Source organism: Tiliqua scincoides, chromosome 2 (genome assembly GCF_035046505.1).
Source record: "Tiliqua scincoides isolate rTilSci1 chromosome 2, rTilSci1.hap2, whole genome shotgun sequence".
NCBI classification, from domain to species: domain Eukaryota; kingdom Metazoa; phylum Chordata; class Lepidosauria; order Squamata; family Scincidae; genus Tiliqua; species Tiliqua scincoides.
The window spans coordinates 71649379-71667150 of record NC_089822.1 but is presented as its reverse complement, the minus strand read 5'-3'; the positions used below and the strand labels follow the sequence as shown (position 1 = coordinate 71667150).

Here is a 17772-nt window from a genome sequence, read left to right as displayed (position 1 = left end):
AGTTTCCTGTCTTGGTACAGGGAGTGAAGCTAGATGGCCCCGGAAAGGAGTTCTGGTAAAGGTGATATAAATTCATTGAATTACTTACTTATCTAGCCTCTCGTTTGCTTGCCGCCACTGTGTCTGCTCTTTCCTCCACCGCAGATTCTCGCTTAACCCTGGGAACCTATCATTTCCTACAAGGGCAGCATACACAAGTCAGATTGAAACTTTATTATCAACATTTCTGGAGGGATATGAATTCGGCATTGTGATGGAAGCAAGGCAAACTGTATCTTTTTACACACAGAGTAAAAAAGCATCTTTGATATGGAATCACTGAAATATGGGAACAATGTGCTTCCAAGCATGACTAAGCCTGGCTGGGGCTGGAGCCAGGGAGCAAAGCAAACCAAGACACAAAGGCAGGTCATAAGCAGATACAGGAATGAGGCTCAGACATGGGCCTCTTTACACCTTAACCTCTTAACGGACCATGTACACTACAGAATCAGTCCCTCAAGTTGCCTTCTTCCAGGAACCAGAAAGACACTGGCTAGAGATGGATCTAAGAACTCAGCTCATGCTCTAGAAGGAGTGGCTGTCAGGACTGACCCCTGTTGCTTCCTGTCCTGGTGACCCCAAGAAAGCGGTCTGTAGCCTCTTTAAGAGCCAGGATAGTGTAGTGGTCCAGGAGTTAGACCTGGAAGATCCAGGTTCAAGACCCCACTTAGCCATGAAGCTGGGTGAACTTGGTTCAGTCATCTCTCAGTCTCACCTACCTCACAGGGTTGTTGTGAGGACAAAAGGAGGGGAGGAACCATGTACATGTGCCCTAGGCTCCTTGGAAGAAGGGTGGTATGTGAAAAATAAATGAATGCATTTCTAGTGGTCAAAACAAGGATCAGTAATGGCAATTAAGGATTGGTCCTATGCATTTTCTCACTAAGTGGGTGTTATACTTGCCCCACAGTCAAAATCAAAGTCAGAGTTGAAAGTCACAGGCAATGGTCAAGTCAGTTTGCTGATAACTTTCCAGAAGTAAGCAAGAACCCCACATGCCTCAAGAGGATAGGCAATACCAACCAATCAGTAGCCAAGGATATGACTTGGAAGCCATAGTTACTATAACTTGTCTAGGTCATCCAATTAGATGCTGTGCAATGCCTAATGGATAACAGTCTGTTCTTCTCACAGACTGTGAAGAAAGGAGAAGGGGCAGAGTGTAAAAGGCCTTAAATTCAGAATTGAGAGACTACCTCAACAGCTCTTTAAGATGCTGAGACATCACAGAAGATACTGGATGTTTAGCAGTGCTACAAATAGGGGGGGGGGAATCAGAAATTTTCACCACACACACACACGCACATGTGCACACCTCCACACACCCATACGTACTTCTCAAGTCCACAAACAAAGTTTCTCCCGTCTAGTTCTGTCTAGGCTGGAGACCTCATGATTACACTCAACATTACACTGAGCTTGATAAGAAGTGCTTTGACCTCTGGACCAATGGATCACACTGTTCTTTAGGAGAAAGCTAGAGTCTGATTTACATGGAGAAAGCTAAACTCAGCTCTTGCTTTGCACAATTTGTCCCCTCAGCAGTGAGAAGAATCTTGCCACTTGTGCAAGAGAGCTGTCTCTTGGTTGCTAGAAGTGAGAGCCCTGAGCTTCCCCTTTAAAAAGAGAAGCTTTGACCAGGCCCCATTGATTCTCTACTCTGTTCTGCAAAAGCTTCTCTGCTACTGGCCTCCTTTGACCCTCTCCCTCTCTTTATCCATCAAACATATTCACTCTTGCCTTTTCATAACACTCATCTTCTGCAAATTCTTTTTCTGAACTGGCTTTGGCCCATGAACCAATGAGAATTTCCCACAGCAGATTCCATAGGCAACATCATTTCCCTGCCTCCACCTTCCATCTCCACAAATGCATAAGAAAAGAGGCAAAGTGTGCTCTTTTGATTTTCACAACAACCCCCCCAAAAGGCTGAGGCTGGCATTGTTTTGCATATAGACTGTACGTCTTTTTTACATTTTCCTCTGCCCAATAATTGTTCCCTACACCATTCTCAGCATTCCCTAGGGTTTCTTCTGAAAATCCCTTTGATGGTATGGGAGTCACTGTAAAGTTGTTCTTTAGCTTAGCTTACGATGGAGGAGCCAAAATGTGGCTTCTCCAAACACCAGTGTTGCTCTGGAAGAAGGGTGGACAGGAGACACAAAGGAGTAATTCCCACCTCTTAAGTTCTTTCAGCAAAGATTGCGTTGATAGTAATACTATACAAACATGTTAACCAGCAATGGCAGCCACCCACAGATAATCTGAGTTCTAACCTAGCAATAATTTACAGTGTTATCAGAAGTGCCTCAGATGTTCCAGTTTGGAAGTGGTGTCCCTTTTGGCCAACTGCACAACCCTGCTTTGAGGAATCACCCTACTCCTGTCTCAAGGACTCTGTCATACATTTCTTGTTCTCTAGGCTTTCAGTTGCTTTTAAAATATTTGCAACTGCTTGTAGTTCCACTGCTAAAAACATGATGCAAAACAAACAGTGTTACCTGCAGGCATCCTGCAACGCCTCATCATTTCACCCCTGGCTCCCTCTCCTCTTAATAAAGCTTCTTCTAGCCGGGCTTTTACATCTCTGGACTTCTGGAGTGCTTGTGTACTGACTTTGTCTGAGCTCTGTTTGCCCTGTACAGACAGAGAAGGAAGCAAAATAAGTAACCTAAACCTACACCTTTAACGTGGATTAAAATGAAGGTACTTAGGTTAGTATACACTGCTAATACACAACAATAAAGTCCAAAAACCAATTATTTCAAACTATTGACAAGTTCAGCTAGAGTTTTGCATAAAAGGTACTGGTGAAATATTTGCAAAAACATTCAGTACACTGCAGCAGGATACACTGGATGACATTCCATTTACCTTGTATTCAAAACCTGAGACGCAGATGAAAAGGAGGTCTAAAATTCTGTTCAGCTGCATAGATGGCAAGTCTGCAATCCACTTCTGAATAAGATTCTGATCAGCATTCTTCATGATCCAGAGGAAACAGATTAAGAGGTGACGGGTAGTTTCAGGACTTAAAATATTGTACTGTTTGTAGGGCTATGAACAGATAAAATAAGAAATTTACAAGGAAATAAAACATAATGTGTACAATAAGCTCTGTAAATATAACTGATGATTTTGAGTATCATAAGGACATCATATTTGGAAGCTGGCAGAACTCCTGCCTGCTGTGTGAAATTTATGTACTTGCATTTTATGTATTATACTGCTTAAACAAAAGAGTTCTCAAAGGGGCTTACTTAAGATAAGAATGAGATGATTCCATATCTCAAAGGGCTTACAATCTAAATGAGACACAGGTAAAGAAGAAAGGAAGAGGAAGTGGCGCCAAGGATAAGTGGGGAAGAGTATGCAAATATCCATGCCCATAGCTATATGGATAACAGGGGAAAGGAGTGGTCCTCAACCTTATGTTGGCTCCTCCAAGTGATGACCCTAAAGAGGCAATTTCCTTTGACATAGCCCTTTTGGTGTCAAAAAGCTGACCCTGCTGAGGTTAGCTTACTGCTTGCATCGAACCTACAGGAAATATCCCACCTACCCAGAAATGGTTTAGAGGAGCACTGGTATTGGGGGGGGGGGAGGAAATGCTAAGTATTTAGCCAGCATAAATCGGTCCCTCCCCCTTGCCTTCAGAGCCAGTGCTTTTGCTTTAGTAGCTGCTACTGTCTTTGCAGGTGAGGAGGAGGGGCCACTTTACACCGGCATTCAGGCAGCTGCACAACTTGGCATTTTGCCCTCCCTCCTCCAAGAACACCAGTGCTGAGGGGTAGGTGTTTCAAATATCCCCAGGACCGGGCTCTCCTTATGCAGATCTGTGACCATTAATTTAAAAGATTTATACCCTGCCTTTCCACCCTTCCAGTAGCTCAAAGCATACATAATCAAAGGCAATAAAAACAATCAAACAGAAATAATGTAATGAAAAAAGCCAAAATGTCATTCAGATGTATTAGCTTACAAGATCTCCATTTCAACCAGCAGGCTATAAAACAGCAAAAAAAGCAAGAGACAGAGAGATGTTTCCTGATGAGAACATACAACCAGGTGAGTAGGTTCCAACTTCCTAGCTCTACCACAAATGAGGAGTTGCACCACAGTTGCACTGGCTGGGAACAGTTCTGTTTCAGCCAGAAGACTAGACCTTATTCTGCTAGAGGATGTACTATGAAGCATCATCTGCTGGCAGGAGGGCTCCAGCCTGCCGCTTGAAATGGAGCCTAAGTGCCTGAAGCAGATCTGTTATCTAGAGAGGGATCTGTTTCAAAGAGGACACCGGAGATGTTTAAAAGTCAGATCTCATCATGAGTAAGGAGTCTGGCTTGCTGCTTCACAAAACAGACTGAGCTACTTTCTGTTCTTTTCAGGAGTGCAAAGAGCAGTGATGAAAGGATGTTCCAGAAGGAAGAAGAACAAAATGGGCTTACATATCTCTTGGAAAAAATCTGACTGATGTGCACATACCTTTAGGTGCAGGTCAAATGAAAGTAAATGAGACCATTACACAAAGTGACGAAAAGGAGAAATCTTTGCAAATGCTGTATGAAGACCTACCACGGTGGACACAGATGAACCAGAGTTCCTTAGGAGATTAAACTGATTCCCAGCAATGGCTAGTGCAATATTTTGGTTGATTTGGTTTGCAGCCTCTTGTTCGTCATCTGGAGATCCGGCACGTCCTTTCCCATTACGACTGTCTGAAACTACAGCGGGAATCCCTTTTCATTACAAACTATCTGTAGTTTGAGTTAAGTGTAATAGGCACAGTTATCAACCACATATGAGAAAATGCAAACTAGCAATCATTCTGGACTCTAACAAACATGAACAAGATTTCTTTATCTTGTAAATTAAAAACAAGCAATTAATTAACAGATATTACAATCAACAAACAGTAAAACTTCAGATGATCCAACTTCAAACCACTGGCATAGTATCAGTTAAAGTGGGTTTTCTGACACAGTTCTTTCAATTCAGTGCCCTTCTATTCAATGCCAACGTCAGCATATTGAAGACCATGAGGCAAAAGCCCTGTACTGGGCTCTTCATGACACTTCCCACCCATTGCAACTAGTACTGAGGTCTCAGGGGTCAGTCCGGCTAGTTAGACCCTCTAAGAGTTGTGGGTCTTTACTCAGTACTCAACCTGGCTGAGCCCTGGCCCACAAGATTCATTGGGAAGAATGATCTCAGACTGTGAGGCTGCAGCTCAGAGGAAGACTGTTCGCCATTTACTGTAATTCACAGATCAAATGGGAGATAGTTGCCACTGCTCCCACCTGGTCATCTTGTCCATCTACTTCCTACTACATACCTTCTTCGTACCTACATTAACGAATATGTTCTGTAAATAATGCAAGCAAAAGAACAGGCAGAAAAAAAGACCAGAGAGAAAACTGAAAGGAGCAGCCATGGCTACCTTATATCCTGCTTGGTCTGCGAATGTAAAGCTATTCGCTTATTCTCCAATCTAGCAATCCTATTATCTTTTACCTTTTCCTTACCACTCTGGTCAGCACACTGTGAACTAAACAACATTACATCTCTTACTTGTGAAATCATGCATCTGTGGAAAGGCATCCAAGACTATCCCAACCAGAGGCAAATAAAGGGCTGCCACTTTCACTTTCACTTCTGGCTTCAAGCAGGTTTTGTCCAAGTCATGGGAGCTCAGCAGGCTATGGATAGCACTGACAGCCTTCCTTTGTACCTTGCTTATTCTGTCAGTACAAACAAACAATCAAACAAACAAACAAAAAAGAACAGCAACCTTTTTTTATGAAAGCATGTGCTATCTGAGTGAATCAAACAGGATTCAAGGTATCACTTGATATCTTGTTAAGGGAAAAAAAACTGAAGCAAGAATATCCTTTGAAGGACATGGAGAAAACGTCACATGGATACACTATTTTTAGTGAACCAGTTTCTTGTGGATTTAAAAAAAAATCAACCCCCTTTGTAAGGCATATTATACATATGCAAAGTTAATGGCCTAGTAGTGCAAGGGTGGGCAAATATTTCGGCAGGAGGGCACTTTTTCAAGTGGGTGCTCCTCTTTTATTTAGCAGGGGGATAGTAACTGGCCCACCTCACCCCAGCAGTGTCTTTTCTAGTGGCTGTCTGCTGGTGTTTTATCTTTTTAGATTGTGAGCCCTTTTGGGACAGGGAGTCAGTAGTTATTTGATTTTTTTTCTGTAAACCGCTTTGGGAACTTTTGGTTGAAAAGCGGTATATAAATACTGTTGTTAATAATAATAATAATAATAATAATAATAATAATATCATCTCTCTGACACAGTGTGGGGGACAGGAAAAAATTACATTTCAAATTTGAATAAATTTACATAAATGAATACATTAGAGACAAACTTACATGAATGAATGAATTTTACTGAGCTTATTTAAATACCCATGAGAACTATAATACAGGCATGTAGAACCACATGAGAACTATGAACTGTTTGCCACATACTTCTTGCACATCATAAACATACAGACCAAACCAGAAACACAATGAGGCCTAAGATGGTCAGAGGCAATGGGGGCTTAAAATAATGACCAGGAAAAAGCAGAAAACACGTGGAGACATGAACTGATGCACTTGGAACAATTATGGATGTGCTTTTGCCAGACACACAGACCAAGGCAGAAAAGTGAAGGGGGAGTATAAATAACTCCTGAGCACACATCTCCAGCCTGAGCATACAACTCCTAAAGTACAGATTGAGACATAATTGTATCAAAGGCAAGGAAAACATGCCTTGTTCTAACTTGTCCTGTAGCTTATGTCTGGCATGGGCACCAATAGTCTCTGATAGGCCAAAGGTTCATTGGAGACAGGGGGCTCCCTGTGGGCCAAATTGGCGGTCCCCGAGGGCTACAAATGGGGTGGGTATGTAATGAAATACATTACACATCACCCCAGTTATGTTTTCCTTTCTAACAAGGATGGCCGGATTTCTAGACCTAGGAACTACGGTGTCTTCATATCCAGTACTGATTTAGGAGTTCTAGTCAATATCACCACTCTACTATGGGAGCAGACTGGGATTTGTTAGGAATCAAGGAACCAGAGACTGGGATTTATACCAGTGGTTCCCAAATTTTCTGGGGTCATGATTTCCCTACAGCCTCTTCTTCTCAGCTGAACCATGCACTGCCATCTTGAATCTTGGAAAATCTCATGAAATCTAAGATAGTGGTGCCCATATCTTGTGAAATTTGGATTTCACAACATTTGGATTTTGCAACATTTCATGAGATCCAAGAGGGTGGTGCCTGGAGAAACAGGTAGGAGGGGTGACTAGGGACATCCCGCAGCATCCCTGTGAGTGTGCTGTGATGTCCTAAGGCAGTGGTTCCCAACATTTTTTCACCTGAGAATCCCTTGGCAGCTCATTTCCATAAATTGTACCCCTCATATTATCCCTGGAAGGCATTCTAATGCCATCCCCACAAGGCATTCTAATACAGACCTGCCTTTTCTGCCATTATTCAGTTCTTTTTCAAATACCTCACAATTTCTGACAAGTACCCCTGGGATACACATACCCCAGGTTGGGAACCACTGCCCTAAGGCATCACAATGCACACTTTGGGAACAACTGTTCCACCCTCATGAGCTACTGCCAACTACATGTGCTGAGGCATCAGAGTTTTCTTCAGGTGCAGAAAGTAATGCAACATCAGTCGCTGTGATTTGCAGCCAATAGTAAGGCTCTAGATTGACGGGGAGGGAGGTAAAACTAGGAGCTAGTCTTCTGTCTTTGCCCATTCTGCAATGGCAATGCATTCTGCTGGCTGTACAACACATTATGGCTCAGGCCACTGGCTTCAGTGACCCTGAGCCAGAGCTTGCCCTCTCCGGGTCTGGGTTCCAGAGTGACTTCCTGTAGCTGCAGCCTAATCCAGAAGCTTGCCTTGAAATTTAACATAGGAATCTCCTGGAATGCACCACTACTAACAACACAATCAGTCCTCTAGAAAAATGAGAGACTCACCCTTCTGCTTCCGTGTCCAGGGCAGCTGCCAATTCAGTGAAGAGAAGCCCTGTGAGAAAATGTTGCTGCCGATAATCTGCTGTCAGGTCAAACATACTGGCAAGTTTTTGATCCTGGAAACTTGAACAAGAGCTTGAATTCTGTACAGGGGGGGAAAAAATGCAGAACGCACAAGTTCACATCATTATCCTGGCTATTTTGTTTCATTTTGATGGGGGATGTGAGCCCTTAACTGGCCATGCGGTGTGCCTTGTCAATTGTCAAGAAACAGATGGTATGCCTTGACAATTTCAGCCACGTCAGTATGCCGTGAGATGAAAAAGCTTGAAAATTGCTACTCTAGAGCAAAATTGCCAGGGATGGGAAAACCCAGCATGGTTGCCCCCCCCCCACGACTCAACTGGAAAATTAGTCGTAACGGGGCACTTTCCAAGTCACCCATTAGTGACTCTAAAGGACTCGAGTTGAGTCATTCACCCTTTAAAAAGTCCACCATGGAAAAACCGGGGCTGCTGCCATCTGTAAACAGGGCAGGAGGGTTGGGAGGGACTGCGAGAAAGCCAGGTCAAAAGCAGCAAGAGGAAGAAGGGTCACAAGCAGAGCTGGGAGGCTTACTAGGATGACCCAAACCTTTGCAGCCCTTCTTAGAAGTAGTCCCACTGCAGCCGGTCATTCAATGAGGCCTAGTTCACCCTGGGGGCTGGGGATAAGAATAGGCCCTCGGTTTGGCTGTACTTGTCATAAGAGGCGACTGAACAGCCACCGGGTAGATGGGACTCGTCAGCCTGGGAAGGCAGCTCATCTGAGAGAAGGAAAACTCTGATCCCAAACCTCCACTGCCTTGTGGCTACATCCAGTTGTGGAAAAGGCTTCAGGAGTCAACCTCGAGGCAAAATCCGGAGCCGGAGTCCCTGAGGCAGTTCATGGCTGAACACAGTCACATTCTGGCAACTCCTGCGACGCCGCTGGAACCAACCGTATTGGCTTCTGCCTTTCCATTGGACCATTTCAGCGACGTGGAGAGGGGGGATTTGCTGCATGGGTAACAGCCTATCCTCCATACCTACTTTACCCAGGCTTCGTGCACTGGAGAGGACACTCTGTTCCAGAGCCACCATTCAGAGCGTGACACCATGGTCTTCTGAGACTGAAGGATGCCAACATGAGTTCACCCAAGTAACAATGGAGCACGTCACAGCAGCCATGCAGTGAAAAGCGTGATCACTATGAACTGCCCCCCGTTCCCTGCCTCTTCCCCTCCCTGGGCTTCTCAAGCCAAATGTAAGGCAAGAACTCCCCCTTGGCTCCTACTCCTGCTCTCCCTCAGCCAATGAAAATATCAGAATGCCCATCTTTTGTCCAATGATCATTCGTTCCTTCCTTCCTATCAGAGATGGGAACAGAGAGCCCAGTCCCACCTCCCCTCATTCATTGTAAACATTAACTCTTTCCTGCCTCCCGGCTGGAACTCCCTGCTGCTTGCTGGTCAGAATGCTGGTCCCACAAGTTTTCCATGTGGTGAAAACAGTAAGCAAGAACCCCAGGCACAGGCAGACTAGAGTCAGCACGCGTGGGGATGAGTGCCAAGTCAGAGGGTCCCTGACTCAAGTCTTTTTCAGAGACTTCCACGCGCACAACTCACAAGTCGCTGAGTCACCTCAAATCATGCATTATTGCAACTCAAGTCAGAGTCACCAATTCGAGTTCCCAACCCTGGGAATTGCTGTAGTGGCCATCAGAGGGTGGGGTTGGGAACACTGTGGGGGGTTCACTGCAGAACTTTGCTGCAGCACCTTTAGCAAACTGGTGCTGGCACTGATTTGTGCAACTGCAGTCATGCATTTGTACCAGCAGAAACATTCTTTAAAAAGCAATACCAGGGGACACACATCAGTTCCCTAAGTGCCTGAAACAATTGTGGTTACTCTGGAGTAAGAGAAGTGATCTCTGTGTATGCTCAGAAGTACTTTCCTCATTACAATTGTTTCACATGTTCCTGGCATCAGCATACTTGAGTTCAACCTGAGTGAGATTTGAATGAAGTGTTCAGCTGCTCAAATGAGCTGAGTGGATCATTATGCAGCAATGCACAACAGCCAACATGGCACTAGGCGGGGGCATTTTTTCACTGCAGTGCAGACATACCCCAGCTTCCGCTGGTAGCAATTCTGCAAGGGGACCAGAATCTGCTCAGCTGGTAGCCAGCTGCAGTATTAAATCACGCAGCAGAAGCAAAAGGCACTGCTGACTTCAGTGTGTATTTTGCAGGTCGTCCTTGAATGTACATGGACATTGTGTTCTTATTTAGCAGAAAGGGTTCTCCTGGACGCTGCTCTCTCAGCTCTAACCTGCTGGATTATGCCAATATAACAGCAATAGCAATGCTGTTGTTTTGGTTCCCTCCCCCCCCCCCCCCAAAGTTGGAATCTCATTTCTGGTGCAAAGAAACACCTGCTGCCAAGAAACAGCAATTTTAGTAAAGTCCTAATGTTAGTTCAAGGATCAAAAAGTGGGGGAGATTCAATAAAAGCCTCTAAAAATGATTTTCTGTATATCTGAGTTATGGAGGTGAGGAACATAGTGTTATACCGAGTCAGATCCACTGATCTCGTAGCCCAGGATTGTCAGTGGTGATTGGAAGGAGGTCTTTCCCAATCCTCCCTGGAGTTGAGAAGTATTGAATCTGGTACCTTCCACGTGTGAAGTACCTGTGCTATATTGAGCTACAGCTCCTCCCCTAAAAGTTCTTAAGGATAGTCACATAAGACTATCATGGATGTAGGAGAGAGGAAATATAAGGGAACATGCGTAGAACCAGCCTAAAAGACCTTGTTACTGGCCTGAAATCAAAAATCCAAACTGCGTGCCTGTCCCACTAACACCAGGCACAATTTACCAGGAGGTCCACCTGAGTCAGTTCTTCTAGCTTGTCATGGGTCAGGTCTGTCTGTCCTCCAGTATGCCACCCTTAATGGCACCCCAAATCCTCCACCTCATTTTGGCTCATGTTAGAGCAGTGATTTTCAACCAGTGTGCCGTGGCACTTTGGTGTGCTGTGAATTGTCCACAGGTGTGCCGCAGAAGTTTGGGAGAAGGTCATCTATTAGTAGGGTCATGAAGGTGGCTGTGAGCCCCCCACCAGTAGCATGGTGTGCCTGGTCAATTGTCAAAAAACTGATGGTGTCCCTTCATAATTTTAGTGCCTTGCCAGTGTGCCATGAGATGAAAAAGATTGAAAATCGCTGCGCTAGAGCATCATGAGTTCAGAATGAAATAGCAGAGAAGACCCGTAAAATGCCACTCACAAAAAGAGGATGGAGCCTTGGAAAGAAAACAGTTGTACAAAATCAAAAGAACTGCTTGTCCTTAAAAAAAAGGGATGACACTCTTGCCAACTGGAGGTTAATGTTGCATAGAATTCCTCTCTATCAGCAGGAATCCCATCCAAATCTTACTCGGTCAGAATACAAAAGCTCTAGCCGCATTATCTATGCAGACCACATCCTCTTCCTATGCTTGGGGTTTACGCTTTTTAGCTAATTATACAATGAGCTCCGTGAACATCCTTCTAATGTTGTCTGCTATGACCTTTCCAATTCTACCTGTGCTAGTACAGAATGCTCCATGTAAATATGAATGCCACTTTGATATTTCTAGCCAGGTCTTTTGGAGAGCCTCTGCCAATCATTATAAACAATACTGAGCTAGATGGACCAATAGCCTGATTCAATATAAGGCAGCTTCCTATGAAACAGAAGGTACCTAATTAAAGAAGTACTGTGTGTTGGTGGTTTTGAGCTACCATTATTGTTCAGGTGCAATGATTGCCCTTCCACCCCATTATGCACTAATTCTACTAGTTCATGTGGACTAGATAATGTTCATGTGAACTAGCAATGATTGAAACAATGAATGCCTTTCCTTCTGACAACCTAAATCTCCTGTTTGATCATTGTCCTGAATCAAAGTGCCAGCCACCTGCCACAATATTGTGACACCTAGAAACAGTCAAGGTCTAGAAATGCCCACAGATGGCGATATCTTACTGTGCACACAAAGCGCTAATCAGCGAGAAGCATCGCAACACACAGGAAGTTTATCATAGTGTGATGGCCCAGCCTGCATGCTGCAAATCAAAATAAGCCACGGTAGTGTTTTGGTGAGCCAGTGCTTGGTGATGGTATCACCTAACAGCCTGGAGAGCTGAGGCAGTGGCACCTCAGCTCATGCAGGATTGAGCAGGTGGACAAGGTGAGGACAAGCAGCGTGAGAGGGAGAGAGACAGGTAGAGATGGAAGGGAGAGATGGTGGTAGAGATGGAAGGGGGACCAGGGAGGCAGCAGAGGAAGGGCCAAGGGAAAGGGGTTGAAGAGAGCAGGTGGAAGCCCTTGGAGATAGAAGGGTCGGACTGGGACAACAGAGACAATAGCAAGCAGTGAGGACAAAGAAGCAAGACTGCAAAAGGAGGTGAAGAGTTCAGCCAGAGGGATAGTAGATGGGAAGGGGAAGTGGTAGCAATGGGGATCTGTCAGGGACCCCCAACCCAACCAGGGCCCTGACTTACCGCATAGGGGGGCTGAAGTGGTGGGGGTGTGGGCTCAGGCAGAGACCCAGGGAGCGCTTGTCAAGCCCCCAGCTGAAGGACTAACAGAGGGGAACAGTGAGGAGGAAAAGAGAAGGCTGGCCATAGAGCTGGGCGGGGCGAGGGGATTTCTCTTTAAGCCTCCCCAGGCAGGAAGAGGAAGGGATGGGGAGGTCAGAGAGGGCCTTATAAGGAAAGAGAAGGCCAGTGACGAAGTGGCTAGCTGGAGGGAGGCAGGAGGACTGGGTTCTGCCCGACCTTGCCCAGGACCAAGCCTACAGCAACCACAACAAGGAGGAGGACCAGGGTGAAGTAAACCCCCTCCCCCTGTGCTTCTCTGAGGCCTCTCCCCAGGGGCTCTCCATTCAAGGACCCCTCCCCCCACTGAACCTGACCCTCCACAGGATCATTCTGGCTACCTGGGCAAAATTAGCAGGGGATGTGGAGTGACTATATAGATAGGATTAACACAGGGGACAGGCTTGTGGAGGTCCAGAGACAACATATTTGTAACTTTTACAAGGAGAATAAACCATGATTGTATCACAGACTTTTCCTGATGTGTTCTCTGTCCAAGCCCTGTAGTAATGTCATTCCCCAACCCATACAATGCAGACTTCACCCCTGCACCCCTGGAAGAAGTGGAGAGGGGAGGTGATGTTACATATAGGTAAATTAGTGAGTTTACCAGGTGGCTGACTTTTACTGATGCCTACTTTGAATTCTACACAAAATATTGACAGCAATAAAGCTCCCTTTTAGTCATACAAAATGTAGTTGCATTTTTTAAAATCTACCTGGGATGACAGAGATGGAGAAGGAGAATTTGGGGTAGATCTTGAAGTCAAAAAGAAAAGATTGAGATTGAGGTAATGTTCATGACTGCAGAGAATTCTCAGAAACTCCAGCCTCATGGAAATCAGCGTTGGAAGAGTAGTTAGTTTATTTGACATCTAAAAAATAAAAATTGAAAAAGAAGATAAGAAAAGTGCATGATTTTATGTAGAGAATCATACCCAGCCTCCAGAAATAGAATCACTCTAACAATATCTGCAAAGCATCAAATACAGTAAACTACTCCATTTGATTTTTGCATCTTATAAGTTTCCATCCATTAGATGTGGTATTGCTTGGCTGACTCTCCACTACTGCAATGCCTCAGCATATTTGTCTGGAAAGGAGTTTCCTAGTTATTAAAAATAACTCCTCTCTATATAAAGCATTCAGTGACTGGTGGTGACATCCCTTCATATAACTGCATGACACAAACAAACTCTATCCAGGTAAGACTGTTGTTCATATTAATTGGATTTTGGATCCTGGAGGCTGATGAGAGGACTTCAGCCTTCTATTAGTAAATGAATCAAGCAGAATATCTGGGTCTAATTTCTGGGTCCTGTTGTGTCATCATAACCTGCTCAAGGCCTCGCAATGTCCATGAGGGAGTGCAAAATGCTGCCCCCTCTGATCTGGTGATATGTCAGTTGCTGCTCCTCCTAGATTGGAAAAGGAAGAGGAGGAGAAAGCAGACAAGGAAGCAAGGAGATGCTCTACCCCTCCACTCTTCTTCTTCACACTTTTGCTGTGCCCTCTTTTCCCTTTCTTAATCCAGAGAATGGGAAGATGAGGAGGAGCAGTGGAAGCAAGTGAGCAGGTGACTGCCTCAATCAGCCTAAAGGATGGGCTGACCCTGTGCATCATAGCAAGCTAAATAGAGAAAGAGAAGGTCAGGGCTATAACTGACAGCAGAAAAGCATCTTCCATGTTTGTAGTCTTCAGCTTCAAGGGATTCACAGCCAGTGGCAGGGTCAGCTGGCGTAAGATCAGCAGTGATCACTGAGGGCAGCAGAAAGGGTAAAAGGCTGCAAGCCTCTGCAGGCATTAGGAGCATGGTGGAGCAGCTTATAGGATGATGTGATGATGCTGGGGCAGTGGCTCCTCCAGTAGGAAGAGGAAGTGGCTGAGGTTTCCTCCTTTTTGGATGCAGCTGAAACTGCCAGAAGGTGGATGATGATGCAAGCAACCCTCTCACCACAGTAGTTCTGATGTCTGGCAGAGGGAGAAAAGCAGAACTCTGCAGCCAATGCCCCTCAGGGACCTGAGGACTTACAGAGGCCTACCTGATTGCAGTAGTGCTTGATGAGGTTAAATACAAATCCACGATCCATTAGAGAGAGAAGATCATACAGGAAAAATGCCAGGCTAATGTTGATCTTTTCTGCTTGTTCACTTTCCTGTCAGATGAAACAAAAAGATATTAACAGACACAAATGTTTGTTTTTACACAGGGTTTGAAGAAAGAAAATAACATGATTGTATACTATTATCAACCCTGTAAGATTAACAAGTTTTATTATCCCAACATTGCAGATGAAGGGCTGAAAGAGAATACATTACCTAAGGCCATTTTCTGAGTTCATGGCAGAAGAAAGACCTGAACCAGGGAGGTCCTGATTCATAACTTAGCCACTATGTTATGCCACTTCTCACTACTTTAGCAGACCTGGCTTACCGAGGTGTAAAGTAAAACACAATGGAATAATAATAGCTATGTAAAAGCCAGCTAATGAAAATGGAACATACAATTTTAAGGTTCATTCAGCATTTTCTAGTCAAGTTAATCTTCTTAACATGTTCTAGAAAGCATAAACACTTGACAATGTTTGGCAATATGAAGCCTGACTGAATTTAATAAAAAGTATTTAGTAGCGATCTATGATCATGAAGAATCTGTAGGTTTTGTGATCCATCAGCACAGTTCTTAATATTTTATGACTTGAATCTTCAGATCCAATTAAGAGAGGATAAAATCTAGAGGACACAATGAGTACTGCCAATGGCTCAAGGAAGAAACAACAGACGTGTGTTCAGATGTCCTAATGAACATTTACAAGCTGGGAGACAGAGCCTGGTGTTCCTATTTATGCACAGCTATTCTATGAATATAGAACATCTGAAAGGGACTTCAGAATGCAGCAAATGCATGTTCGAAGCAGTTCCATCACACCTGTCTGTATGCACCAACCAACCACTGTACCACAGCATACTGGTAGGCTGCTAATGGTCTGCAGGTGTGCCACAGAAGTTTGGAGAAGGTCATTTATTAGTACAGGTCCAACCTCGTTATACACTGATTTTTTATACATGGATTTGACTCAACACAGATGGCCACTGCAAATGTGAAGGAATGCACTGATCCCTGGAGAAGGGGAAAAAAGTACCCCTTTAAAATGCTTTTCTTACTGTTGTAGAAATTTTTGTCTCAACATGATGAGAAGGGCCCTTTAAATTAAAGGAAAACAGTCCTTTACAAGAGAGAGGGTAGCCAGCTGACAATCCTCATTGGAGAGATCTCCAATTCGACCCCCTCCCTTCCCCCTGAACATGTGAAAGAAAATCCTTTCTAAGCACCTGGAGAGAGAGTGGTTGTTGGATTGTCTTAATGACTCTATCTTAACATCACAAAGGACAGCAAGGCTGTTTTTAAATCACCTGAGTAAAGGGACTTTGCTTAGGTGATTTAAATTATTTGCTTTGTGTGATTTAAATTGTTTGCTTTGTTAAAATTTGTTTTTTAAATTGATTTGCTATAGTGTGATTTTTGCCATCCACTTGAGTTCTGGGAACAGAACCCATGAAACTCAACCTGTACAGCAGTGGTTCTCACACATTTAGTACCAGGACCCACTTTTTATCTGTCAGAACCTGTCAGGACCCACCAGAAGTGATGTCATGACCGGAAGAGACGTCATTAAGCAGGAAATTTTTTAACAATCCTAGGCTGCAATCCTTCCCACACTTACCCAGGAGTAAGTCCCATTTACTATCATTGTTAAAATAATATACATAGTACCTTGTTAAAAGTACAGGTCTGTAACATTTCCCCAAATGCAGTCACATACCATGGTAGCATCAAGTCTAATATATTAAAAATAAAAGATTTAAATGAATGGGTACCCACCTAGTGGGTCCCGACTCACAGTTTGAGAAGCACTGCTGTACAGCCATTGGGATATGTGAGCCGCATGCCATAACAGCCACATGCTATGACTTGTCAATTTTTAAAAAAACAAAGTAAAAAACACCTTGACAATTTTAGCATTTAGACAATTTTGTTAGTGTGTCATGAGATAAAAGGGTTAAAAATCACTGGTCTACCCCTTTGTTCCTCATGAACAAAGCAACAGAGAATGATCCAAAATGGCAACAGAACAAATTATATCACAAGGCAAGGAGTCTGTGATTATTATACATTTTTATTTTGGACTTGAAATGTACCTTCTGTGGCTTGACTAGAAGTGCTGCAACCTCTGAGGTGACCACATTAACTATAGTGGTGATGTCATCCTTAAAGCGGTCAGAAAATCGACTTCCACGGGAAATATCCTGTTTGTCCACATTATGAACATACTGAGCCATGCTCTTGACCTTCGAAACAATAAATGTTATTTATTTAAAAGGAAGCTTAATTAGAATTATGTAGGGAAGTAGAAAAAATTAACATATATGGAAGCATCTCAAAGGTTTTTTGCCCATTCTATGTAGCCTAAGACAAACAGCTGTAAACCGCATTTCTGAATCATGCAACTAAATCAAGTATGCAATTGCAAGTTGAAAATTCAGGTTGAACTTGCAACTAGCAAATGCAAATTGAAAAGCACTAGTTCCAGGTCAGATCCCTGGGGCACCCCACTCTTCACTTCTCTCCCTTGTGAAAACAGCCCAGGACAAATCCCTGTTCTTTCACGAGTTTGGATCCAGTTAGTTACACACTTGATTAAACTATGCAACTTCCCTTAATCAGGCCTAGGGTTTAATTATAAATCGGGGGGGGGGGGAGAACAGGGCAAAACTGTCACAGGATTGAGGGGCTTGCTCCCACCTGCTGCTTGTAAGCACAGGATACAGTGGGAGCTATGCAGCCCTGCTGTACTAGGTCTGATTAGGATTGGACTATTTGACTCTTTTTTGCTTATTTTTCTGTATCTTGAACAGATTTAACCCCTTGCACCCACCCAAGCAGCTTCTGTGCTTTCAGCTGCTGGAATGTACTTTACAGGAGCCTTTGCCATGTCTTTGTTTAAAAACCACCATTGCCAGACAGCCACATGGAAAAAGTGGATTTTG

The 17772-nt window shown here is 44.0% G+C and overlaps 1 protein-coding gene across 1 annotated transcript in view; it reads right to left on the bottom strand.

Annotated features, from left to right (window-relative positions):
• The window catches only part of DOCK8 (dedicator of cytokinesis 8), a 92351-nt gene that overhangs the window by 25334 nt on the left and 49245 nt on the right, over positions 1-17772 (bottom strand). The window contains exons 25-33 of the mRNA XM_066617079.1: positions 16924-17073; positions 14766-14879; positions 13443-13598; positions 8064-8203; positions 5614-5783; positions 4618-4766; positions 2917-3099; positions 2544-2679; positions 89-176 (exon numbers count right to left, since the gene is read on the bottom strand). Coding sequence (XP_066473176.1) covers positions 89-176; positions 2544-2679; positions 2917-3099; positions 4618-4766; positions 5614-5783; positions 8064-8203; positions 13443-13598; positions 14766-14879; positions 16924-17073 — 1286 coding nt within the window. The remainder of the gene's footprint in view (positions 1-88; positions 177-2543; positions 2680-2916; positions 3100-4617; positions 4767-5613; positions 5784-8063; positions 8204-13442; positions 13599-14765; positions 14880-16923; positions 17074-17772) is intronic.